At 55.2% G+C, this 27,371-nt stretch overlaps 1 protein-coding gene across 1 annotated transcript in view; it reads left to right on the plus strand.

Annotated features, from left to right (window-relative positions):
* The first annotated feature begins 12,434 nt into the window (after positions 1–12,434).
* MYO10 (myosin X) overlaps positions 12,435–27,371 on the plus strand; it is a 195,514-nt gene continuing 180,577 nt past the window's right edge. Inside the window, 1 exon segment of the mRNA XM_038535440.1 lies at positions 12,435–12,516. Within this exon segment, the coding sequence (XP_038391368.1) occupies positions 12,496–12,516 (21 nt within the window). The 5' untranslated portion in view covers positions 12,435–12,495.

Below are 27,371 nucleotides of genomic sequence, written 5' to 3' on the forward strand. Positions count from 1 at the left end.
GCTTTCTTGTCAGCATCTCTGACAGCAGCTGCGACTTCTCAGACCCGAGGATCCCCGCGTGACACAAGAGCCTCCTGCTGCCACTCAGGGAGGTTGAGGCCTGGCTCCATCCTCCGCCCGGGGAGTCGCCTTGCCGTCGCGGTTTTGCCTTCTCTTCCTTCGGGCCTTTGTGGATTCCCCTCACTTTCTGGTGGGCAGACTTATGGATCTTTAAGAAAATACACTTTGGGGAGGGGGGGAATGATTTTAGGTTTACAGGAAGGTTGCAAAGGTAGATGGAGGACCCCTTTCACCTCGTTGGCACCTGAACCGTGGCACTTTGGGAACGAACCAACCAACGCCGGCCCGTTTCCCCTGACTAAACCTCAGACTTTACTCAGATTCCACTAGCTTTTCCCCGAGGGTCCTTCTTCTGTTCCAGGATCCCACAGGACGTGCAGCCATCGTGCCTCCCTCGCCCCCCACTTCCATTTGTGACACTTTCTCAGTCTTCCCTTGTTTTTGAGGATTTTGGCAGTTTGGGGAGCACTAGTCAAGCATTTTTGTAGAGTGTCCCTCACTTGCAATAGACGTGACTTGTACACACTCGGTGTGACCAAAGCGTTTGTGGAGGTACGTGCCACTATTTTTTTTTTTTTAAAGATTTTATTTATTTATTTGAGAGAGAGAGAGGGAGCGCAAGCAGGGTGGGAGGGGCAGGGGGAGAGGCAGAGGCAGCCTCCCCGCTGAGCAGGGAGCACCAAGTGGAGCTGGATCCCGGGGCCCTGAGATCATGACCCCAGCTGAAGGCAGGCGCTCAACTGAGGAGTCCCCCCCACCGCCCGGCGCCCCTTACCTGCTACTACTCAACATGGTGCTGGAAGAGGAAGCCTCGACCCCTCGACTCTACGATCTGTCCAATCTACTGCAAGCAACGTTCTCCTCCTCGAGCCTGGCAGGGTTGGTTTTTATTATTATTAATTCAGCGAGTCCCTTGACTAGCTCATGACCCTGCCACTTGTCCCACCTCCCCCCCACCCCCAAAAGGCTCTCTTCGGGCAACACTAAATTTATTACAGTCTTAATATACTCAGATTCCTGCAAAGCTTACCCGTTTGCACCATTCCCTGCATTCACTCAGACCCAGGCGCTGCAACCACAGATACTTTTACTTCTTGCCGGGTATTGTTTTCTGTCCCAATTTCTCCTTGTCCTGGGCAGTGATCAGGGCAGGAGGCTGGATATGCAGAGGTGGACGTAGAAGGAGTCGAAACAGGACTCTGTGCCCCAAAAGGGAAGGAGTCAAAGAGGCAGGGAGCGGCCAGGGCCACACAGGAGAAAACTGTGGCCGGTGTCCCAGCGGGTGGGTGCTGTCCCTGCTGTGGAAACACGCACACCAGTGGCTCGCCAGGCGGGAAGGCCGGCCCTACACAGTCCGCCCACTCCCCGCCAGGGGTAAGGGAAACCACACTGCGAAGGAAACCTGTCCTTTCGAGAAGGAAGCTCACCTTTTTGAGTACTCTCTAGGTCTCAGGGGCCACATTATGTGTTTCTCCTTCTTGTTCGATCCTAAACTTTCCTGATAAATAGGTGCGATTTCCCGGCTTCAGACCACCCGCGTTGCCCAGGAAGAAGTCGTAAAGCTCGTAATGTCCAAGGCTGAGCCAAGGTGTTTCCCTGAAGCTCATGGTCTTTCTAGGGGAGGACCGAAGAGAGAGCAGAAGTTGGGGAGACCTCAGGTTACCGTGTGCGGCGGACGACACCGAGAAGATGGGCAAGTGCTGGCGTTCGGAGGCCTCGGTTTCCTTCCACATACAACCCGGAGAAGGAATCGGTGGTGGCCGGGCTGGTGAAGGCGTCGAGCAAGATGCAGGCAAGGTGTTTAGGGCAGCAGCGCCCAGCTCACGGGGCCTCGCTGGGGCCTCGCGCCTTGCTCCCGTCATGGAGCACGTGGCCCTGGGCCTAAGGTGCCAGGATGACCTTGGCCCTTGCTCCCCCCGTGGGGTGCATGGCCGACCTCGGGCCTTGTGCCTGTTGTGGAGCACGTGGCCGACCTCAGGCCTTGCCCCCATCGTGGGACACGTGGCGGACCTCGGGCCTTGCTCCCGTCGTGGAGCACGTGGCCGACTGTTTATGTGGCCCCGACCCGAGTGGCGACGGGAAAGAGCCGCAGCCCTGCTGTCGGGAGCCTGGCCTCCTCGTAGGGGAAGGGACGCCATAGCCCAGGCCCTCGGGGACTGCGCATCCTCCCGAAGGGGACACACAGGGGACACGTCAGGCCCCGGGATGTGGCTGCATCTGCCCCGGAGGCCCTCGCGGATCGTCTGAGCAGCCCGGGTGGCTGGTGTCACAGGCCTGCACCTGCACGATTGGGCATCGCGTGGCCTCGGCCCGGGGGGCTGCAGCTGGCACCGAGTGCACACCCGACACATGGCAGGGGGTGGGGGGTGCAGCACCCAGGGGCCGGGTGGCGGGGGCAGGCCCCAGGGACACGGTGCCTCGATGCTGTCTGGGGTGCGCTTTGCTGTGCAGACCCCGGGGGGGGCTGTCACTGGAGGATGTGCCTTCCTTGAGAGATTCAAAGGTGGCACTACCAGGGCAGCTGGTCTGCTGGCCAGAAAGTTCTGGAAGGGAAGAAGATGGTGCTGGTGGGGGAGCATGGTGAGGGGAAGGAGAGAGGGAGCTCGGAGAGGACCGGGGTGCCATGGCCTGGTGGGAGCAGGCCGGAATCGTGACGTCAGTGGGTGGAGGTCCGTTGCCTGGTGGCTCCGTATCTCCTCTGTGTGACGCCTTGCCTCTGGTCCCCAAGCATGCCCTGGCCCTGCACCCGCACCCCGAGCACCCACTGCCCTTCCATGCCCCGGCCCCACACCCGCACCCCGAGCACCCACTGCCCTTCCACGCCCCGGCCCTGCACCCGCACCCCGAGCACCCACTGCCCTTCCTCGCCCCAGCCCTCCCGCCTGCTGGCTTGCAGTTGCCAGAACCCCTTCATCTCTTAAAGCTGCAGCACTCTGGCCTCCCGATGACAGTTACCTGGTACAGGTATCAGAGCAGGTGCGCACCTCACTGGGTCTCCTGCGGGAGCTCAGCCTGCAGAGGCATCGCATTTGAAATTGCCCTCGTGCGTCCTCCTCCCCAGCTCACCATCTCTTCTCTCCCTGACATCTTCCTTTCTCCTCCTCCTGCCTTCCGGACATGACCCACCGCCTCAGCTAACCCCACCTCCTGTGGGCGGCGTGACGCCTTACTGGGGCCACCGAGATTCTTCCCCCTGCTTCCCACGTTCTCAGCACGTCCCTCAGGTTCACCTGCTCAGGTACATCTACCTGAGTTGCGGCGTTTCACCTACGGAGACCTGACCCCCCACCGCACCCCAGGGGAAGGGCTGTAATCCATGAAATAGCAGCCGTAAACAGGGGCGCGCTCAGCCTGGCTCATGACACCACGGGGCTTCGGACCCGGCTGTGGAACACGGCCATCACTCGACACCACGTTACCTAACCTTGCAATTAAATTGCACGAAAGCCAGACGTAGTAAATACTCGTTACGCGTTTACAGATCATTCTAGTACATGTTTGCTACAACCTAGGCACGGAGGTAGTTCTATCGATTGGGTCTGTGTGGTTGAAACGCTGACGAATGATGTGCCTCTTCTCAGCTCCGTGTTCAGTGAACCGTGCTGAGAGCCTGCAGTCAGCCACGGGGAGAGCGACCGCACCCCAGAAACTGGCAAACGCTGTGCTGTAACTCAGGGCCGCCCGCACCCCCCGACCGCACAAACATTTACCGGCACACTGCCCAGTGTAAAACGACGTAATAGAAGCTCACGGCACCCCCCGCGGATGTGTCTCCCAGAAGCACACGCAGGCACCCACTCCCCGCCCTATAACCCTTGCCCCCATAGGGGCTCCCTTGGCTGAAAATGCTTTTCACACCTCCGGCTGCTTGCACGTGCCCTTTTCCTGGGATATGCTGTCTTCTCTTCTTCACCCAGTAGACTCCTACGCATCCACCGAGCCCCAGGGCAGGTGCAGCTCCCTGGGGATATTTCCTGACTCCCCGTATTCATTGGTTAACACTGACATCACAAAATACCACCAACCGAGTGGCTTAAACAACACAATTTAATTTTTTCCTAATTCTAGGGGCTGGAAGTTCAAGATCAAGGGGTTGGCAGGTTTGGTTTTTCCTGAGGCCTCTGTCCTTGGCTTGCTGTGTCCTCTCCTGGTCTTCCCCTGTGTCTCCTCGCGCATCCAGATTTTCTCCTCTTTTTTCATTTATTTATTCCTGAGACACACAGAGAGAGGCAGAGACACAGGCAGAGGGAGAAGCAGGCTCCCTGCGGGGAACCTGATGGGAGACTCGATCCCAGGACCCGGGGATCACGCCCTGAGCCGAGGGCAGACGCCCAACCGCCGAGCCTCCCAGGCGCCAACCCCACTTTACTTTTCACCGTAATCCTTCCCTTAAAATGTTGTGTGTGCTTCTTCCTACATAAATTTCCACAGTCATTTCAAAATTGTCTTTTAGTGTCTCTCCGCAACTGGGCTATTGATTTCTTTAGAGATCCTGTCCTACTCATCTTTATATCTCCTAATACCCAACATCACAGATACACGCCAATTTTTTTTTTTTAATAATCAAAGAAAAAGAAGAGGAAATAAAGTTCTGCTCTTAGGAAATGTGCGTTTTATTTTTGAAAGTAAGAATAACTTTATGATCCCCTGGGTATCGCCAAAACGTCAGGAAATACAGAATAGGGTCAAGAATAATTTGTAAATTGTCCGTGTCCTTGTTATCTAGGGATAACATCTGTTCAGCAATTTGCTTTTTCTTTCGAAGCTCTCCGCACAATTAATTTTATCAGATGAGAAGAGCCAGCAGCTGTTCCCTGGCATCTAGTCTTCCCTGCTTCCAAGTAGCAGTGTTTCGCTGGGTAAATACAAACTCAGAATCAATATTGGGTTTCTCGGTATTCCTTGCAGCTGGCGACTAAGTTCTGGTCGACCCGACACGCCCGGGTGCGCGTGCGACGGTGCCAAGGCACCTGCGCGAGGAAGGGCCGGCGCCGTGTCCCCCTGCAGGCCATCGCCCCTCGGCTCCTGCTGCCCGGGAGCAGGGGTGGCGGGGGTGGCGGGGTGGCGGGGGTGGCTGGCCGCCGGCTCGGAGCCGCGGGGCGCTGGTGCTGCAGAGCGAGCCGCGAGGAGTCGGTGGCCCGGAGACTCCACGGAACATCCCGGCCTCCGGCTCTGTTTACCCGAGGAAGGTAAGCTAGTCCGCCTTCAGCCACGGTCTGTTTTAAATCGTAACATGCACGTGGGACGTGTCATTTTGTTACTCGCTCATACTTCCACATCTAGAAATAGGGATGGGACGGGAGACGGGAGACGGCCCCGGAGGACAGCCGGGCCGGGCCTCGCGCCGCTCAACGTGGGATCACCGGGTGAGCCAGCAAGTCCACTCCTGGGCGAGTGGGCTTCTCCAAAAGAATTGCGGACAGGTGCGTGAGCCATCACAGCGGCACGGTTCACTGAGCAAGAAGGAAAATACCCATCCCCTGACACACGGGCCCGCGACATGTGGCTCATCTGAACCACGGATGTCACCCAGTCGGCAAACGGGAATGAGGCAGTGATACTGGTGTCAGCACGGACCAACGCTGCAAACAGTACTCCGGGTGCTACTCCCTGGGCCCGGGTCCCACGGCCCGCTGGCCGGCAGGATGGTCCCGGTGGCCCCCTCCCTGGGCCCGGGGTCTGGCCGTGGTTCCCTCCGGCTTGGACTTCTGGAGGACCCCTGTGCATGGCAGACAGGCCCTGAAAAGGGACAGTGAGGACAAACCCACATGCGGCCGGTTGGGGGCCTTGGTGGCTCCTCTGGATGGACTCCCTGGCACCAAATGAGCTCTTCGACCCCTTTGAGAAAGGCGCCCCAAGCACGGGGCCCCACTGGCCTGGGTCTAAGCGCCACACCCCCTCCGGAGGCATCGGCGCCCGGCAGACGGCAAAGCCCACGTCTGTGAATTCAAGCAAGAGATTGATTCAAGGGCTTTGTGAAACTTGCTGTACTGGAGGGGCGGGAGGAGCGGGTTGGGGATTTGTGGAGACAGGTGTCCGAGCCGCAGCTGGGGGGCCTGGTCACCCACCCACCCCCTCGGAACCCTGCGGCCACCCGCTGCCCGACAGCTGACCGCCCGTGCACCCCGCCTCCGCCACCGGTGCCACCTCCTCGACAGGCCGAGCCCCCTGCTTCCCCGGGGGACCTCGAGGGGTGCCCCCAACTGGTAGAAGGGAAGTCACGTGTCCGGAGCAGGAGAAGCCTGCAGATGCTCCGCTGGGTTCAAGGGATTCACGGTGGGAGGCGTTGGCAGCAGGCCGCAGCATCCTGGGCAGGTACGGGGCAGCCCAGAGGGCCCTCGACCCGACACTCGGCCCGGGCATCGAGGCAGGTGGGGGTGACAGGGAGTGAGGGAGGTGAGTCTGGGTGTAGGAAGGAGGAGCAGCAACCTGCCCGCACGGGCCGACGGCTGTGGAAATACACGGCTGGGCTCCCCAGAGCCCGAGTCACGGTCACTTCTGAAGAGACTAGGGACGGGGGCAGCGTGGGGGCCAGCGTCCCGGGGGCGGGGGCGGGGGCGAGAGGAGGAGCCTGTGAAAGTGGCCCCGAAGGAGGCCAGAGCAAGGGAACCGGCAGGGAACTGCCGTCCAAGCTGCAGTGGACGGCGCCCCGCGTGTCGCATCCATCCTAGGGCCCTCCTGGGCTTAGGGCCCCGTGGGGACGCTCTCTGGGGAAGCTGGCCCCAGAGCCAGAGTTCAAGGGCTCCAGGGGAGGCGCCATGTCAACGGGAGGGGGTGAGAACATTCGAGAACAAGCTGTTGGATTTGATCATTTCAGGGCCACGGTGATCTCGAAGACAGCGGAAGTGCGGGCAGATATCTGATGGCAAGGGGCTGAGGCGGGGATGGCTGAGACGCAGGGTAGAGTGTGAGGCGTTAGGGGTTTGAGGAGATGGCCGGGTGCTTCAGGCGGGCACACAGCCCTGGAGGGCACCCAGTGAGCACCCACCCGGAGGGCACCGGGCCCCGGTGAGCACCTACCCAGGTGGGCACCTGGCAACGGGCGGGCACCCAGTCTCGGGGGGCAAACAGCCCTGGGGGGCACCCGGCCCCGGCGAGGACCCACCCTAGCAGGCACCTGGCAACCAGTGGGCACCCAGTCTCGGGGGGCATACAGCCCCAGAGGGCACCTGGTGAGCACCCACCCAGAGGGCACCCAGCCCCAGTGAGCACCCACCCGGGGGGCACCCACCCCAGCGAGCACCCAGTCCCGGTGAGCACCCGGCCGTTCTCAAGCAGGAGACACCCAGCCCCGGCTCGCGGCGTGAATCCCGTGAGCAGGAAAACCGAAGATGCAGGAGGTAAGTAGGGCGCAGCTCGGAGGGGCCGGGCGGGCGGGGGGGAGTCCAGGAGGGCCCGAGAGGTCAGGAGGGACCCGAGCTGCGACTAGGCCCGCCTGGAGGGGTTCAGGGATCGCGGGACATCGATCACGTTCACAGAACCGGGACCAAGCGCTTTAAAAGGAAATGGGTTAATTCCTGAAAACCACCCATGTGTGCGCGTGTGTGCGCGTGTGCGTGTGTGACATCAACCGAGAAAGCATCCCTGCTCTACTTGGAAGTGACGGGACTTAGAATCCACGGTCCCGTCGGAGTGGCCTGCTCCCGGGAGGTCCACTCCATCTGCGCCCTGCGTCAGGGCCGTCAGGAGAAACAAAACAAAAAATGAGCGCCGGCCACTGAGTTTTCGGAGCGTCTTCCCCCTTGCGCCTTATTTCTGTTTATTCTCTTGGACTCGTTCAATTCTATGACAATGGAAAACATTTATCTCCCCCTCCCCCACCCCCGCCATCTTCTTCTTCTTACTATAGAGATTTTGCACAATCATTTTCAATTTCACATGAAAAAAAAATTCCCTTCAGGGTTTTAGAACTGCAAGTTATCAGAAGTAAACAGGCAAACAGAACATTTGTCTAAACGTTTAAAGAACATTCGTAAAAAATTCCCTTCCTTTTTTGTTTGTTCAAAAAGGCAAACACATCTGAATTTTTTTTTTAAGATTTTATTTATTTACTCATGAGAGACACAGAGAAAGGCAGAGACACAGGAGGAGGGAGAAGCAGGCCCACGCAGGGAGCCCGACGCGGGACTCGATCCCAGGACCCCGGGGTCACGCCCTGGGCCGATGGCACACGCTCAACCTCGGAGCCCCCCCGGGATCCCCTGCATCTGAATTTTTAAACACCCAACCCTGCAAGTCAACCGGAAGGACCACTGCTGTTGGGTGAGCACGGAAAACAGGATTTTAGACTTGGGTCATTTCTTCACTTCTAATTTGTGTGAAAGAACCTTCCTGAACTTTCCCTTTCCATACCTAGTAATTAAACCATTACTCTGACTGGAGCAATTAGAGGTGAGTATTTTGTAAAAACAAAAGTAATGGGAGAGACTTTACACTGGAAGACACAGCAGATTAGGGACTGCCGGCAGCAACCCGTCACCCACAACACAGGACTCCGTGTGAAATCACAAAGGAATTTAAGACAACACACTTCAACTAAAAAGAAACAAACACACGATGGAAAACAAAAGCAGAGGGAGGTTGGATTACTTCTCTCACACATAGTCCCACACAACTCTCCCTTAAACTGGAGAAATGGTCCCATCTGCACCAGAATTAAGTTTTGTCCATCATGGGTTAGACTTGGCAGCTACGTACGAGAAGGTAACCTGAGCTCTTTTGGTGTTTCATCCCGAAAATGAAAAATTAGCATGGCGTCTTTGAGAAATCAGGATAATTTGCCCCAGAGAAGTGTGCCCCTTCTGGCACGAGCATCCTTTGGAGCCTCGACCTGTCACTTCTTAGAGGGCAGGGTTCAACCGCCTCCGCCCAACGAGCTCTGACCAGGGGGGGAGGCACCTTGTTGGAAGGAAGCACGTCACTTCAAACATGGCAACATGAATAGATATTCTTGGAAATCTATTGATTTAAAATGCTTCCCCTTGGGCAGCCCGGGGGGCTCGGCGGTTTAGCCCTGCCTTCAGCCCAGGGCCTGATCCTGGAGACCGAGGATCGAGTCCCACGTCGGGCTCCCTGCATGGAGCCTGCTTCTCCCTCTGCCTGGGTCTCTGCCTCTCTGTCTCTCTGTTTCTCGTGAGCAAATAAATAAAATCTTAAAAAAAAAAAAAATGCTTCCCCTTCTCTGTCCGACTTCGTCTAAGCCCTTGTAAAGTCAACATTGTCCTTTGAAACAACCAATTCAACGGCAAAGACTTGCAAGTTAGATGATACCCTGGGCAGAAGGTTACCTGCATGCAGATACGTATGCAGAGCGTTACCTGTGCAGAAACGCTCATGATTCCAGGCACCTGGCAGGTCAGCAGAGTCTCACTGAGGCTACAGCTCCGCTTCACACCTGTCGGAGAACATGTATTTATACAGAAAATCCGATGAACTGTGACTAAGGAGAGTAGTGATTCTCGAACTCCCAGCTGCCCACTGGGGTGCTTACTAAAATGTCGATGTATTTAGGCACCCAGCCCACCCCTGGGATTGAGCCATATTTTTTCTGCTGTTGTTTTCTTTTTAACAACTGTTTCAGGAGATTTTTGATAAGGTGGTGTAAACTTTTTAAAAGAAATATAATTCAGTAAAACTCAACTTTTATGTATTGGATCTGGCTCACAGTTCTTTATATGAGTCAAGTAGGGGGTAATCATTAACCATATCTTCTTAATCAACAAGGAAGTGACTTTCAAAAAAAAATTAATAGGCTTTGTTTTTGAGCAGTTTTAGGATTACAGGAGGATTGTAGGGGAAGTGTCCCCTCACTGTCTCCCTCTCCCCAGTGTCCTTGAACACCAACCTGCTGTATTAGTGCGGCAGGTTCGTTACAGTTGATGAGCCAGTACTGGAAAGTGACTTTGAAATGACACGGCCGGCCCAGGCCGCACAGAACATTAGTGGCCGGGTTGTGCTGGGAACCAAGCCACACCCACACACTCGCTTGAACAAGCGGCCTGGTGATTTCTCTCGAGAGATGTTCCCTACAGATTAACACCGTAATGACTGTAATTGTTTTTTGCGCCAGTATCTGAGCACCGGTGGCAGCCAGGGCTCAATTGACTAAGCACTTTGGTTGGTGCCAGGGATTGCTGGTCTTTATCCTGGCTCCATCTTAATTTTCCTTGCAACCCTGGGACGCAAGCTTCCACGGCTGAAGCATGTAAACCTGTGAAACCGGGGCCCTGGGATAGCCCACAATCACTAATTTATACTTTGACTCTTTCCAAAGGCAAGTGGGGGTGGGTGTGAGGATATTTATGCTGAAGCACTGCTCTAGATTCAGGTTTTCACATCAGGAATAGCAGAGGACGCTTCATCCATTCATCCTCGGAGACAGGCTGGGGATACAAATTTCAAAGCCCAGTTCAGGGGTGGGACAGCAATAAAAAGACCCTTAAAACATACAGTTTCAACAGTCTTAGGAAGAAGGCACACCCAGTGGTTAGGTGGGGCTGGAAGCTGGATGAGTGGCCTGGCATTTCCGGGAAGGCTTCCCCTGGAAGATGGGCCTTTCTGACTTGAGCTTTAAAGGAGGAGGAGCAGTTGGTAAACCCCCTGGAGAGGGCCTCTCACACCCCTGTGGTGAAGAACCAGTCCTTTCTGTTTCCAATTCTCCAGGTACTGATAGGAGAACCCCGCTGTGCCGGGCATGAGTCACCAGCAAGTCTGACAAACGCCAAGACTGGTTTATACTCGGCTCAGAGTCCACCGATCATTTGCAGGGCTCCCGTGGCATTTTTCAAATTGCTGCAAAAGTTCCTAAACCTTTGCTCTCAGTTTTTTCTACCTGCTGCAGACAGGCTGCGGTTCTCGGGCCGGCACAGGGCCAGGCGCCCTGGAAGCTCGCTGGAAATGCCCGCGCCGAATGCCAGGCCGCACTTTAAGGAGCTTCCCAGGTGATGCCCGGGCGCGCTCAGGTTTGAGCACCTGCCCTAGAGGAAACAGTATCAGGCGGATCTGATCCTTCATCCATCTCACTTGCCTTCGCCTGTTCCATTTGGGTCTGGGGAGAGGCTTACTGCGGAGCATTGGCCTGGCCTCTTCCAGGTTACGAAACCGCATTCCTCCGCCCGCCCCCCGGGGTGCCAGGAAAACGTCCTTTAACGCGACTGCAAGGGAGAAACTCGAGACGGGAAGGCAGCTCCGGGGCCCGGGGCAGCCTCGCTCCTCCGCTTTGATCCCGCGCAGCAGCCGCGCAGCCCCCGCCGCCCGCGCTCCCTCCCCGGGCTCGCGCCTCCGCCCGCCGCGTTCATGGGCTCCGCGCGCAGCCCCCGCCGGGGTCCCGCGAAGATCAAAGGCCCGAAAGGATCCGCAGCCCCCCTCCCCGGCCCCGGCGACTCCTGGGTCTCTACCCCCCGAGGGGAGAGTCCGCCGCCCCGCCCACTGCCGCGCCCGGGAGGAGGCCGGAGGGGGTGCAGCGCGGGCCTCGCCTTCCCCTCCCGCCGCCCGGCCCGAGTCGGCCCCGCGCGGAGTGGGCGGGGCCCCGCGCGGAGTGGGCGGGGCCTGCGGGGCTGCGCTCCTGGAGGGGCGGGGCCAGCGCTCCGGGGGGCGGGGCGAGCCGGGCGGGCGGCCGCTCGGCGGGGAGGGGGCGGGGCCAGTGCTCCTGGAGGGGCGGGGCGAGGCGGACGCGCTGGGAAGGCGGCTGGGTGGTCGGGACTAGACCCTGGGTGGGGGCGGGGGCGAGGGGCGGAGCGAAGGCGGGGCCAGCGCTCCTGGAGGGGCGGGGCGAGGAGGTTGAGCCGGGAAGGGCCCGGGGTGGGCGTGGCGAGGGGCGTGGTCAACGCTCCTGGAGGGGCGTGGCGAGCCGGGACGGCGGCCTGGTGGGCGTGGCCAGGGGCGTGGCCAGGGGCGTGGCCAGCGCTGCGCTCTGCAGGGCTGGGAGCCGCGGAGAGCCCGCCGAGCCCAGGCGCCCGAACCCTCGCGGCGGCCGCGCTCGCGCCGGGAGATCCGCTCCGTCTCGCCTGGCGGCCCCGGTCCCTGTCCCGGCGGCGGGCGCCTCGGGCCGGAGCGCAGACGCGGGGCGCGCCCCCAGACCCCCGGCGCCGCAGCCCAGCCCCCGCCCCGGCCCCGGCCCCGGCCCCGGCCCCCGCCCCGGCCCGGGAAGCATGTGTCCCGAGCCGCTCCCCGCCGGCGAGCGCTGCGCCCAGGAGTAGGGCACTTGGCGGCCGGGAGACAAAGGCTGCGGCCGGGACGGAGGAGTTAGAGACTCGGGTTCGGGCGAACAAAAGGTGCGGACGCAGGAGGCAGCGGCGATGGCGGCGGGGGCGCCCCGCGGGCTCGGGGCCCTGGGGCGCGCGGCGTGACCGCTCGGGGGCCCGGGGCCGAGCGCCGGCCGCTGGGCGGGCTTCGGCGGGCGGGACGCGGCCCCGCGGGTCGGGAGCGCCCGGAACAATGGACAGCTTCTTCCCCGAGGTGAGTGCGGCCGCGCCGGCCCGCGGGGACCCTGCGCTCGCCCGGGGGCCGCCCCTTCGCCGGGGCGCGGAGGGGGCGCGGGGGGCGCGGGGGGACGTGCCTCCCCGGGGAAGCCCTGGCCCGGCGCTTCCTCTGCGGGACGAGCCGGCTTCCTGCGGGCGGGGCGCGGGCCGACCCCCCAGGCGGGCTCCGTGCGCCCCGGGTCGCCGCCCGGGCCTCGTGCCCTCCGCGGGTTTCCAGCCTGGAGCGCGCGGACGGTGCCCTTTGGGGCCAACGGAAGCTTCCTAAAGGTCGGGACCCCCTCCCCTCCCCTCCCCTCCCCTCCCCGGGGACCTGAGGCCCCCGCCCCCACCCTCCGGGACCCGGTCCGGTCCCACTGCTCTCCCGGCCCCCTTCCCTTCTCTCGCTTGTGTTTATTTAATGAATTCTGTTTACGTTCGAGGCCTGAAGTGGCCCAGAGCGAACTTGGTTGACTCAGGGGCGCCTGGTGTGACTTTCGTTGAAAGCCCAGGGGAGGGCTCGGGAGCCCAGGCACAGTTTTGGGGAAGGTTCCGGCCAAGTGCGTGGAGAGGGCTGGCCTGGCCCGCGCCCCAGCTCGCGTTATCAGGCTCGAGTGGATGTGCTACCTGCAGCCTGGCTCACCTGCCCGACGCTCCCTTACTGCGCTCAGACCCCTGGTTTTAGTGGCCAAAGTGGTAGTCTTGAGTCCTAGCAACGTCCCCCCTTTCTCAAAGGGGCATCTCCTCTGTGACACCCACACTTGCGGCCACAGGCAGGCTGGAAAGGAATCCGTCCTCCATGGACTGCTATGTTTTCAAGAAATCTGTGGTTGAGCCTGCCTTCCTTGTTATTTTTCTATTTTATTATTATTATTATTATTATTATTATTATTATTATTATTATTATTATTATTATTATTGTTTTGCTCCATAGACCTTTGTCGTCATCAAGGGGAGAAAGCAACCAAAACTTTTTATAGGAGTTGCAGGTTAACCAAGCATGCGGGACCAGTGGGCTGTGTTTTAATTGCTTTCCTCTGGAAGAAGACCTAGGCTCTCCTAATTCGTTTGATTTTCTTTTTTTCACTTTTTTTAGTTCTGTGTCATGGGACCCTTGGGAAAGCTCTTGAGACACAGGATTTGTGTCCAGTTAGTTGGGGTTTCCAGGCCGCCCCCCCCCCAGTGGGCCTGGGGGGGCAGGAAGGGGAGGGCCCCCACCTTGGGGCGAGCTCTGCCCTCTAGTGCAAGTGGGGAAAACTGTAGGGGAGCGTGCTCAGCCACCACCTGCCCTCCCCTCCTCTCCTTGAAATTCCCTCCTCTTCTTGGGGACGCGGGATCTTAGCTCCTTAGCTCGGGGTAAGGAGGCGCGGTGCTTCATTTCCGTGATCGGTATATGATATTGAAGTCGGCCTTTGGTGACCCTCACCCCCTCCCCTATTTCCTAGATGCTTGACTCTTCTTAACCTAAAGATGTTAAGTCACTTGCCCAACCTTGAGCTTTTTTTTTCTTTTATAGAATGCGGAGTCTTTTTTCTCTCTTGCTGGCGACTTGAGGTTTTTTTTTGTTTTTTTTGTTTTTTTTTTTTGGGTGGGAGGATGTTCATTTCTTTAAAGTCATACTTTTCATCTTGTGGGGTATTTTGTATCCTAATGTTTCTAATCAACCTTCCAAGTTCCATCCCTGACTGTGATCACTTTGAGTGGGAGGCTGTAAGGGTGGAGAGGCCGCACGGTGCTGTTTTAATCGGAGACCAACTCCTAACAAAGATCCCGTCTCCCTCTGTTGATGTCTTGTAACAGACCGTCCTTTTGTTAAGGTTTCATAAATTATCCCAGTGAGGTCAATCATGTGGGAGTAGCCACAGCCAGGGGGGCAGTGCTAGGTTTCCAAGGACCACAAAACTATGGGGATTCAGCCCCAAGTCATGTCCTGGTAACCGGTGTCTTTGCTCACTTTTTCCGTCCTGATTTAGGCATAATGACTTGTTGCTTGTTGGGCAACAGTTTGAAGCTAACACTGGCAACTGGAGCATAAAAAAAAAAAAAAAGTGAACAAGATGTTGCATGATTAGCTTTCTGGTGACTATAGCCAGATAATAACAAAGTGGGAGCTACCTCTGAGTAGCAGCTGCTGTTTAGAGCCAGGCCAGGGTTTCTCAAACTGGGTGCCATTGACATTTTGGGCCAGTTCATTCTTTGGTGTTGGGAGGCCGTCCTGTGCCCGGTAGGATGTTGAGCACCTTCCCTGGCCCCCACCCACTCGGTGCGAGTAGCGCCCCCAACTTGTGACAACTGAAATGTGTGCGGACGTTGCCAAATGAGCCACGGGGAGCAAAATCACTCCCAGTCGAGGACCCTGAGCTAGCCCACCGAGCCTGGCTCGTGGCATTAATTCCTGTGCGTGCTGGAAGCGCCGCGTTCTTGCCTGCGCTTGCCTGCCCTAAATAGCACCAGGCCTTTTACCGCTGGCCACTGAGATGCTTGGGCGGCTTGTTCCATCCGCCCGTGCCCGTTGACTTCCAGACGTTCCCCGGGACTGCAGAGCAGAGGCTGAGGCCCCCCCCACCCCCAACTAGAGTTGCAGTTCCTTCATGACCTTACATTTTTATGGCTGCTCTCAATTAAGTTGTGTGCACGCTTCTGGGAACACTTGTGTTTTCGGCATTAGGAGGTAGGTTGTTAAAAAGTTTACTTAGGTGGAAACTAAGTTGAGGTAGGTCCATAACCGGAAGCGATTTTTTTTTTTTTTAAGCAAACAGAAAAGGCTCAACCAAGTGGCAAGACTGTTTTGCAAACATGTTGATATTTTGAAGTGGATGCCCAAGCACAGCACCTAGGGTGCTAGAGGGGCCGGTAAGCACCCGTTGATCACATAAATGAGCTGGACTTTTCTGTCTTCTATTTTAGGAATCGGTGTGGCCTACTGGCTGTTCAGACAAAAGCCCTTTTGAGGATGATTAATGGAACTTACATGAATGCTTCGAGTTTTCAGAATATGCAAAACATACACCAGTACGATCACAAATACAAATATAGAAAGCAGGTCATAACGCTCTTAAGACTGGACTTGCTCCTGAAGACATGCCAGCTGCGCCTGTTTCTTAACGACCTGGTTCACGCTCAGGATGTTAAGTGGAATCACCTTCCTTGCTTCCCCTCCATTTGCGAAAGTGTCTTGGTTTTGGTTGTTAATGAGGAGTTCAAATAGCTTTTAAAGCTGGAAAGGGTTCTTTGAGCCCAATTTTCTCCTCTTTTCATAGTATTTCTGTTTCGTTTTAGATCTTGGTGATAGGTATTGTCTTGTTCTAAAAACAAACAAACAAAAAGATTTAAGACTGTTACTTTTGGGAGCTCCTTCCCTTCTCCCCAAATCCTCTCTCGAGGGCAGGAGGGACATGCCGAGGAGGACTTCCTTGTTCCATCAGATCCTGAAAGTGATCCCTTGGACAACTGTCAAACACAATCAGACCATTTGCTGGTATCTTCTTTTCTCCCAGGGGAGTTCGAGTGTCTCGCCTTTTCTGCACACTCTATAAAGATTCCTATTGTCAAATACTCATTTTTCGGCCCCTGCCAATTTGGGGACAGCACAGCCCCCCTCCCGCCCCCCACCCCACCCCGCCCCGGAGCAGCTGCAAGCAGGCCAGTTGTTGTGGGCAGGGAGCCCTGATCTCCGTGGCCTGGCAGGCAAGGGCTGCTCCCTGCTGTCCTCACCTCTCACATCAGGCACAGCCCCGCGTGGGAGGCGGGGCCCTCGGTCTCTAACCAGGGTGGTGGCAGGAGAGAGCCATGTTTGCTTTTCCAGCTCTGCTGGCTTTCCATGGGGTCACCTTGAAGGACAAGACCCTTGAACGTGCTCTTCTGTTGAAACTGGCAGGAAATGGGACGCTTCTTTTTTTTTTTTTTAATTTTTAAGATTTTTTTTATTGAAGTTAAGGTACAGTGTTGTTAGTGTCAGGCATACGATATGATTCAACACTCCTTTGTGTTAGTGCTCATCATGATTAAGTGGGCTCTTAACCCTACTGCTCTCTGTTAAGGATGCCTTATCAGTGGGTTTCAAGGTTGGCATGCAGGGTAACTGCGGCACGAGCTTTTCAAGCCACCTGCGGGGAACATTCAGGAACAAGCAACCGGTGACTCCACGTTCGCTCGGCCGTACTTCCCCACCCCAAAGTGCCCCTGCTGGAATGAAAAGTGCCTCATCCTTAAAAGTAGAGAAGATGTGGCTTTTGGAAACCCGGCTACCCACCCCCCTCGCCTGTGGGATCCTGGGTTTTCTGACCTTGCTGGGCTTTATTTCTGTGGGCACAGGGGTGTCCACCTTGCGTGACTCTTAGAATTTGAGAGATTTCCAGAGCGGTTGGCACGTGGCAGGTGGGTAGTGGCTCAGAGTGAGAGGATGGAACCCCAGGGTTCAGTGGTGAGGGAGGCCGTGGCCTCAGAGCTGGGCCCCAAATCATCCCTTGTGCTACATTGCACGTATGTTTCTCTCCCTTTCGACCTGTAGCCTTCTGGCAGATTTTGCCTTTCCAGAATTTTGTCTGGAGCATGTCCGTATCGCTAGTAAAATCAGGCTCACATTCCTCAGTTGGATTTTCCAGGCCCTCTGATCTGACATCTCTTCACTCCTTTTCCCTCGTGACTTCTTCTCCGGGGAACCCCCAGGCTTCTGTGCCGTCCCCTCTGTGCATCGGGTGCCCTCCCTGGTAGCTGCCTGTTGAGACCAGAGCTGGTGGCTCCGGTTGACCGTGACCCCTACCTCTCCTCCTTCCCTCTGAACGTGGCTCCTCCTCTTTCTATCCTGGTCTGGTTAGGATTTTATCCTGGTTGGATGTCCCCCGCCCTCCCCAAATGAGTAAACAGAGTCCTGGGACCGTAACTATCCCATGTGTAAGTTTTATCACCTCATTTGCACAGAGAGGTCTTACAGGATGGATGGGACTCTCTCCTGGTACAGCCTTCATTTTCTCCTCAAGTACAGATCGTTTCATGGTGGGAGGGGTGATGCCTATGATATTTTTTTTTTCTTGATTGTGAAGCATTTCACAATTCTTCGAGGTCAGCAATCAAAATAGCTCATGTTTATTGGGGGCTCTACGTGCCAGGCATGTTCCTGAGTACCTGGGCGTTCAGTAGCAACTTTAATTCATTTCACGGCTCTTGGGTTAAGTCCCCATGGATGAAGAAAGTGAGACGCAGAGAGGTGAAGTAAGTGGCCCAGCATCACCCAGTCAGAGTGGTCGTCGGGATTCGAATGCACACCCGCGTGCAGATCCTCTGTAGTCTTCACTGCCATTCTTCTCTGTCCCGTTGGTGTCCTTTGCCTTATGCTTTTATCATTGTTTCTGGGCTCTTTGAAGCTAGTAGGTAGTTCGTAAATGATTTTTGAGCTAAGCTGTGTGGGAGTTTGGGGAAACATCTACGCTCCAGAGACTTTGAAACCCAGTAGGAAAATATTAACCCTGCTGTTAATTGTTTCTCTGGTTTGCTTTTTATACTTAAGAAAGACATAGCTTCTATTGCCTTGTGAAATGTGGTTTCTAGAGCTGCCAGCCCGACCTCATGACCATGGTAGGACAACGGGTCTAATAAGACGCTTGGGAAACTCGCCTTTCGGGATGTGTTTATTAGGACTCATTTGTCCCCCAGAGCTAGCCATCCCTGATCGTGGGGTTTCTCTTTGGGGTCATCTGACGGCGTCTCCTTTCCCTCAAGATCCTGGCAGCTTTCCCGGAGTTTTTCCACATCGGTTGTGTTTTCGTTGTTAGCGTCTTAGTACCTGCGGCGCGATCACCGGCAGCGGAGCCGAACGTTCCTCCAAGAGCATGGCCTTGATTAAAACATCTTACTGCCTGGCGAAGGGCTTTTTTGGAGAATGTGTCCGCCGGGGGTGAAGGAGGAAACCTGAGCCTCAGTTTAAATGTAGCATCTCCTGTCACGTGACCTCCGATCGCCTGACTCTGCCAATCAAGGGGCAGGTGCTGGCGTTGGGTGTCAGAGCCACAGCCCCAGCGAGGGGGGTGACACCGCGGGGCCGTCCATGCAATGCCTCTGCTTTCACCCTGAGCGTCGGTATCTGTTCTTCAGGATTAAAAGCTTCTCTGTGTAATGGCATTTTATATGTGAATTTTTTTTTAAGTGAGTTATTAGCAAAGAAAAGGTAGGCAAGGTTGAAATTTTGCACTTTGGGGTAGTCTTGCTTGTCTTTACGACTTGCTGGACCTTGAGAGGTGAAGATAAAAGGTTTGGGGGCTGTTGGAGTAGAATGTAAGCTTTTGTACATGGCCCCACATTGAGTCCACAAAGAATTCCTTAATTGTTTTAAATCTCTCTCTCTCTCCTTTATTTTTTGTCCGTTAATAGCACGTGACTAGTGCCCACTGATGATGATATACATTATGGAGAGAGGTGGACTCATCTCTTTCAGAGCGTGTGTTCGAGAGGCCTACTTTTTTCGGTGTTAAAATTCTCTTTGAAAGAAATTTACTGTAGACCACCCGCTCATGTGCGCAGCTACCATTAATAAAATTTTGGTTTTACTCGCTTCATAGATATTTAAATTATGTATAAGGGGATATGTTTAGGATCAGGAATGTTGGTGCTCTAAGACACCTGACGCACATAGGTTTACTCTGGGGCCGGTAATCGACATTACTATGTCAAAGGTCATGTGCTGTTCCCTGTATCATTCTTAAATTCATTTCTCCTTTCTCTTTAATCCTACAAAGAATATGTACTAAATTTACAAAATGCCATAAGCAAGAGACAAAAACAGCCTTGGCACTACTTTCCATGTTTTAGAACTTGTGCTTTCCATGCCTCTGTATCTATGTTTCTATAAAAGCACACCTATCATGTTTTCCATTTAAGAGTTGATTGCAAAAAGCTTTAAATGTCAAGAAGCTCGCATGTGTCATTTTCAAAGTCAGGGACAAGACTACAAATGCAGACCCTGTATCTCGTATCTGCATACTTAAAAGTTATAAATCAAGCCTACAAACTGGTAAATAAAATGTCTTTGCCTACCTTGACACATCTACCTTCATTAGGACGCAGTAAAAAAAAAAATGTGTAAAGCTATGGTTTTTATTGCTGAAAGTCAGCAGACTATCAAAGGGAAATGGAGATAATTACAGTTGCACATGCCGGGACGTTCTTTGATAGGCCAGTGATGTTTGCATGAGTAATGGATGTGTAGTCCATAATATATTTTCCATAAATCTATTTCTCTTGCCCGTGTTTCTGCAAAATCAATAAATTATATGGTTATAGTCAAGATTTTCACAGTATGTTTTATTGGCGGTAACACCAAAGTCAAAGACCTTTCTTGAGTCCCGGTGGTTCTTTGATTATTTTTTAATCAAGGTCAGTTGGGAGAAGGCCTGCTTCGTAAGGCAGGACAGTCGTTATGGGCATTGCCAACGCCATTCATATGGTGGCATTTACTTATTTCTCTTTTTTGAATGAAGCATAAGTAACCTAGTGTTATTAGTTTTAGGGTTTACAGTGTGATGAATCCCCAACTGTACTGCATTGCTCACTGCTCATCAGGATAAGTGTCCTCTTAATCCCCTCCCTGTCACTCAGACAGCGATATTCAGATTAAGGAAAGAATAGGGTTGCGTGGGTCATTGAATTTACTGAAAGTACTAAATATTTAAGTTCATTATATAAACCATATCATTAGTACTGTGAATTTTCTCTATTGTTCCTTAAACTTTTCAATGCCGCGTATGTTATGAAGAAAACAGCTTCATTGATTAAAGATCTGTTTTCAGAGGAATAAAGTATAATGCATCTTGGCCACAAAATAATCTGCATAAAGATGTGTTTGGTGGTTGTGTGTGTGTGTGTGTGTGTGTGTGTGTGACTCTTTTCCTTCCCTATAAGTCGGTCTTATAAGTGTTTTTATTTCCTTATTCTGCTTTACATGTTTTCCTAAAATCTCAGTTTTTTGTATGCTTTGCCTGTTGTTTCTGTTTGAAATTCTTCTCTAAAATTTTAGAACAGAGTTTTTGAATTTTTGGAAGCTTTTTTAAAATTTTTATTTATTATGAGAGAGAGCAAGAGAAAGAAGAGCAAGCATGCGGGAGGAGGAGCAGAGGGAGATGGACGAGCAGACTCTGTGGGGCTGCATCTCATGGCCCGTGGGATCATGATTTGAGCCCAAACCAAGAGTCAGATGCTTAACCCACAGAGCCACCCAGGCACCCCTTGTTTTTGGAAATTTTTGCTAAGTATTAATAGTAAAGCAATAGTTTATATCAAATAACAGCCATGACTTCATGTTCAAAATAATATTTTCCACCAAAGACGATGATTCCTTCTTTAAGGAACTTCTGTTTATTTACTGCCCTCCTCCCCCCCTGGCCCCGGTCCTTGTGACGTGCAGGGCACAGTCTAGAGCCTGCAGCCCAAGGTGGAGTCCTAGGTGTCCGGGTCTAAGAGTGAACATTCCCATTCCTCCTGGGCACGTATCATCATTTATAGGACCACTCTCGGTTGTCTGTAGCTGTTTGCTTTTGTGGAAAACCACCCACGAACGTTCGTATGCCCACATCATTGTGTGCTCATCTGGTTCCTTCTTGAGGATGAAGTTTCTTGGGAGTGGAGAGATTTGATCAAAGAATTTGCACATCTTGGATGACTTGGCAGTGAAAGTTTTATGAGAGGCGTCCGCACAGCTTACGTACAGCAGGCACAGCCGAGGCGCCCGGTCAGGATGTGTCCCTGACGGCAGGGATCTTGTGACTTCTAGTTAGAGTCTTAATGACGTGCGCTGCTTCACAAAGGACGTTACGGCGGGGTGCTGGACCTGTGTCCCCCGTCGGGGTCTCCTCAGAGCGCAGTGCACAGGGACGGTCTCAGGTGATCACGAGCAGCGGCTGGGGACTCCTGTGGGGCCCTCACAAGATCCCTGTGTGCGTGCTGATGCTCATTTAGGGGTCAGAGTGCACCCAGGAGGCCCGGCCACTGGCCAGGTTTGGGGAACTGTTTATGGGATTTTCTTGTAATTCTCATCCTCCTGTGCTGTGAGAATCCTGGAGTGGGAAGCCTGCCCAGCAGTTACTTGGTGGCGGTGGCCCTAACTGTAGAGATGTAGGTGGCCTCCAGCGCTCGGTGTGTGTTTACTCCAAAGCTTACTTCCCAGCCCCATGGAATCCCTCCCCGGACTTTGAACTAAGTGTCAAGGGCTAGGCGACAATTAACACCGCGCCTTCTGGAGTGCAGACCGTTGTCATTGCTACAGGTCTGCACCTGCTCATGCCCCCGCCGCGTGTGCCCTGATGATGTGAGCTGAGCCCCCTGGGCACGCCGAGGGGCGCCCCGGGGTGTTCCCGCCACCCCGGCATCTCCGCAGGCCTGGGTGGAGGGGCATGTGTCTGGGCGGAGCCGAGGAGAGGGTGCTCGCTGCAGCCCCGGGCTGGGCGGTGAGGGTCTGTCCCCGGGGAGGGAGAGGCGGAGGAGCAGCCCCCAGGCAGGTGCCCCCGGGGAGCCTCGGGGGCCCTGGGACCCTGGATGCGGGCAGGACGCTGGTGCTGAGGTGCCTGTGTGCGGAGCCCAGGCCCCGGGGCTACGGCTGCCCCAGTGGTCCTCCCCGGGCAGGGGCTCCTGGTCCCCTGCTTTGACGACACAATGGCCCGTGGGCGCGGGGACGGGCGAAGGGAGCCCGGTCCTGTGACGAGGGCTGCTCGTGGGCCCAGTAACTCCCCAGGGCCCGGCCTCCACGCCGCCCGCCGCACCCTGGCTCCCCCGGGTGCCCCTTCCCTCGTGGAGCTAGAACCCGAGCGCGGGGCTTCCTGCGTCCCCAAGGCTCCGTGTCCTCCTCGCCCCCGGCTTCTGCAGCAAACGGTTTTGCCACGTACAAAAATTTTTTTTTCTTTATACCTCCTGGGTCTTTTTCTTTTTCTTTTTCTTCTTTTTCTTTTTCTTTTTCCTTTCTTTTTCTTTTTCTTTTTCTTTCCCTCCCTCCCTCCCTCCCTCCCTCCCTCTTTCTTTCTTTCTTTCTTTCTTTCTTTCTTTCTTTCTTTCTTTCTTTCTTTCTTTCTTTCTTCTTTCTTTCTTTCTTTCTTTTTCTTTCTTTTCTTTCTTTTTACAAAAAATGCTCTTGTTTTCTGCACCAAGAACGTGTAGAGCGTGCGACGGGTGTTGGGGCCGCCAGCGGGTGAGCTGTGGGCCCGAGTGCCAGAGGTGTCTGGCCGAACTGCGTCATAGAGAGGGGCTGGGCCTGTGCACACGGGTGCACCAGTGCTTGCATGTCATGGGCACGCCCGCTGCGCAGGCCTCCATGTAACGCGCATGTGCACACGTGTGCACCTATGGCCGTGTTGGGCTTCGCCGGTGGCCCCAGCGGGGGGCAGGCACGCGCTGGGCAGGGCGGGGAGCCACCCGTGGCCTCCAGCGGGCATGTATGTCTGAGCTGTGGCCAGTTTTCCAAGAAGATGAAGATGAGGTCGGGAAAGCAGCCTCCCGCCTCCTGGCACCCCCGCCCTTGGGCCGGCGCCCACCTCCGCCCTGCCCGCCGCGCTCCCCTCCCGGAGCCTTGGGATTTTCACGGTTGGGCATTCCCGTGGGTGCAAGGCCGGGAAGCCTGCCGTGCACGGTCCTGCCGCTCTTTCCCAGACCCCGAGAAGCCCCCGGAGCTCGGCTGTTTGCCCGGGTGCCGTCGCTTCTCAGCTGTGACGGTTTCCTTCCTGCCCTCGGGCAGGCCCGTCGGGTCACGTTGGGTGCGAAAGTCATGTTTGCGGAGCATTGAGCCCGGTGCGTCCCTTCGCTAAATGTCGGTGGAATACAAATAACGTACACGCAAAACAGGTGGAACGTCCTGCCGGTGGCCAGAGTCCAGCAGGGGAGAGCAGCAGATGGAGCGAGCTCCGGCTGCGTGACCCGATGCTGCCGTCCGGTGTCTTGGGCACTAAGCGGGCGAGGCGGGCCTCCTGGTGCGGGGGGCGGTGGGGGGGGAACCCGTGCATCTGGCTTTTCACCACAGTTCTTATGTTCCCGTATTTTACCATCATAAAACATTAAAGCACCAGTCATCAGCCCTAAAAGTGAAAACAGGGGGCAAAAATAGTTGTAGGTGGGGCTCCCTCGGTGGCCCGTGCGCAGTGTTAGGAAAATGTGCCTCTGAAATTGCAAAACCTCTGGGAGCTCCGAGGGCGGGCACAGTCACTTTGTCCTGCCTCGCCTGGTGTCTCTGTGACAGCAGGTACCTTCCTTCTCCCCCGAGGCAGGAGAGCTGGGTAACTTGACCCAAGGCCTAAACCACCCAACGACGTCGTCAAGCAGGACTCGGGTGTAACACGCGTGTGCACACGTGTGCACCTATGGCCGTGTTGGGCTCTGTCTCGCGGGGCTCTGTCTCGCGACCCTGAGATCACGACCTGAGCCAAAGTCAGGAGTCCTGCGCTTTTTGCCGCGACGAGAGCAGGCGTCCAGCTCTCCGGAAGCAAAGCAGAAGCGCAGCCTGGCCGTTTTCTGCCGCGGGGCCCCCGGCCGTGGGGCCGCGAGAGCCTTGGGGCCTGCGGTGGGGGAGCGTGTCTGACCCCCGCGTCTGTGCCGCGGCCTGTAGGTTCCTGGGGGTCCGCCCTCTGGGGACAGAGGTCACGCCGACTTTCCGAAATCGGTTTCCTGGGCTTCGGCGCACCCCTGCCCGGCCCCAGGCCCGCGGGGTGCTGCTGTGAGAAGGCGGGTGTGCTGCGGGGTCCTCTGCGGGCTGCGGGTGCGCGTCGGGAGCTCCTTTGGGCACGGGCGTCGCCGGGGCTTCTGCGCCCTGAGCGGCCTGGGCTGTCCAGGGGTGCGGGCCTGCCGTCTCCCTAAGCGTGGGGCCAACTCTTCTTGTCTAGAGACTTTTTTTTTTTTTTTTTTTTTTTTAGAGCAGCTTTAGGTTCACCGCAAGAGGTAAAATTGTAAGAGACCACGATTTGGACATTGGCCCTCCTCCTGCCGGGGGATCTCTCCTAGACCATTAAGGGTTTGCATTTAAGTGAACCCTGTAGGGTCGCCCTGGGGCTCAGGGGTGGAGCATCTGCCTTTGCCCCAGGGCATGACCCGGGGGTCCCCGGGATTGAGTCCCGAGTCGGGGTCCCTGCATGGAGCCTGCTTCTCCCTCTGCCTGTGTCTCTGCCTCTCTCTCTGGGTCTCTCATGAATAAATAACTAAAATCTTAAAAAAAAAAATAAGTGAACTTTGTAGAGCCGGAATTCAGGTAAGGTGGTGGTATGTTGGTTGCTCCTGTTTTCTATTCCTCCTGAATACAGATTTTGTAGCTTAAACGTGCTGGCGCGAGAAGGGAAGAGCTAGCACGGCTATGGCGGCAGCTGAGTCCTTGGTCACAGTGCGTAGTCGTGACCGGTGGGGTTTGAATTTTGTATGGAAGAGCGGTTCTGCGCTGGACAGTGTGCCCCCTGCGAGCCCTTAGCGAGGCCTGGTGGTTGCCGGTGATGTAGAGGGTCCCGCTGCGCCGGCGGGTGGAGGGTGACGGAGACCGCTGGGCCTCGGGCCGCGCAGGACAGCTGCTCACAGCGCAGACTGCTTCAGCCCCAGCGACGGTAGTGCCGGGACCGAGAAACCCTCGTAGCGAAGATTGACCTGATTCTGTAAAAGTCTACCCTTTTGTATTTTAGCTTTCTGTTTTCTAAGTGGGATGCTCACTGCTAACGTAATTTCCTGTAACGTAGTTTCAGGGGCTGTGAATGATGCCTTCGTGTGATTTTTTTTTTAATTTTCACATCCAAATTATACTTATTATGGCTTGGTTATGTTATGCATCTAGATTTATAGTTATGTTTATTCCAAAATTGGTTTCTGCGGCATCTGTGAAAAAATAAATAGAATATATCTGTCTGCACATTTGTACAGTGGGCCATGGAGTTGTGTTTTTTTCTGGGCCTTCTTAACTCTGAGCCTCCATTTGTCTTAAAAGGCAAAGGAACGGACAGTAGGACACTTTCCTTCACACGACACCAGGAGACCGACGTGTCGACCTGAGACGGCGGGAAGCTGGAGGGGCCAGCGTTACAGCTCTGCCCTCTGGACCTTCCCACCGCCCGGTGATTTTCGTGCGTGGCCAAGCCCTTGGGCCCCGACCCCGGTGCGGGGGGCAGCCTCGTGCAAGGGCTGAGTGACCCGTCACCAACCAAACTCCACACCTTCCTTTCTTTTCTGCTTCTCTCCCTTTTGATGAGTAAGTGGTGTGTGATCTTTTTTTTTTTCCCCCTTTCGGCTTAGTGTTCACCCAGCCCCAGCTCAGTGTGTTTTGCAAGTCACCGCGATGACTCACTCCGCGCTCGGTACGGGCGGTCGCACCAGCAGGCCAGGCCGTACGGCAAATGGAGGCTCACACCGGGCCTCGAGGCGGCGGGGAGACTAAGTCGGGTTCTGGGTTTCGGGGCCCCTGGCTGGCGCAGGAGAGCATGTGACTTGTGAGCTCAGGGTCATGAGCTCCAGCCCCACGTTGGATGCAGAGCCTAATTAAAAAAAAAAAAAGTTCCTGGATTTAATCTGTGGTTTAGGATGAGTTTTCTTCTTTCTTGCTTTCTTTTTTATTTTTAATTTCTGCTTTATTGAGGTATAATTGGCATATGATACTATAAGACATTTGGAGGGTGCATCAGGGTAGGACTTCTTCCCGTCTTCCTTCTCACCTTTTCTCCCTCGACTCGCAGGAGGACCAGAGAAATAATCTGATTTTCTCTCGACCTTCTTGCTTTTTCACATGGAAGGCGCCATCAGCAAGACCTCTGTCTAGATGAGCTTATAGTGTCCTCCTACATGTTTTTGTTTGTTGATTGGGAACCATCTGAGTAGAAAGGCTCTCAGGACTCCCAGGGGGGTAGTTGTCTTGCTAGGACAAGAGTCCATACCACTGTCCGTTGACGCAGAGTTCCCTTCCTACATGGGTAGTTTGTTGGGGCCTCCGCAGACCGTGATGTGGGGTTAAGGACTCTGGACATACAGTTCGTGATAGCACCTGGGCCCAAGAGGTCGGTGATGAGGCTTCAGGGATGCCGTTGTCACCGAGCCTTGGACCTACTCCTCAGAGGACCGAGCCATTCGGCTGGGGGTGGGGGGGATCTGTGCCAAGTACTTACTCACCAGCTGGGTTAATTCAGATTAATGATAAGAAACTTGAGTATGGTGGGGATTTCTTTGCCTCCGAGATCACGGCCTGTTAAGGATCAATGTTGATGGAGTTCAGCATGACTCAGCTGTGAGGCTGGGGCAGCTGCAGCTGGCGTCCCGCGGCCAGTGGGAGTCCCACCGCTGCCCTCCTGAGGCCGTGACGCCGGTGGGGGGATGCCCCAGGGGACACCCCAGGGGACACCAGCCAAGTGCAGCTGAGTAGCTGGTGCACCTTGAAAGGTACCGTGGATTCATCTGGAAGCTATAAACCTCTACGACAATGACAGTAATAGGACCTTTATGAGATGCTTCTTGGGTGCCGTGTGCTGTGCTCATCCCTTCATGTCCATCATCTCATCGAATTTTCCACTTGCTGGGAGCTGCGTGAATCCCGTCTAGAGGCGAAGAGCCTGTTGTTCAGAGAAGTGAGAGAACGAGCCAAGTCCTGCAGCTAAGACACGGCGTTCCAGGTCTAGCCTGACTCCGGAGGCCGTGCTCACTTCCCAGTCTCTCAGGAGTTCATCCGTGCTCTCCCGACCCGCTGGGAGGCTGACTGGATCTACCAGATGTCTGGACTATTCCTGGCACCGCGGGATCCCCCATAGGCAGCCTCTCTCTCTCTCTTTATGTCTACCATGAATAAATAATAAATCTTAAAAAAAAAAGAAATTTTATGTATTTATTCCTGAGAGACCCAGGGAGAGGCAGAGACACAGGCAAAGGGGGAAG

This window comes from Canis lupus, chromosome 4 (genome assembly GCF_011100685.1).
Source record: "Canis lupus familiaris isolate Mischka breed German Shepherd chromosome 4, alternate assembly UU_Cfam_GSD_1.0, whole genome shotgun sequence".
Taxonomy (NCBI): domain Eukaryota; kingdom Metazoa; phylum Chordata; class Mammalia; order Carnivora; family Canidae; genus Canis; species Canis lupus.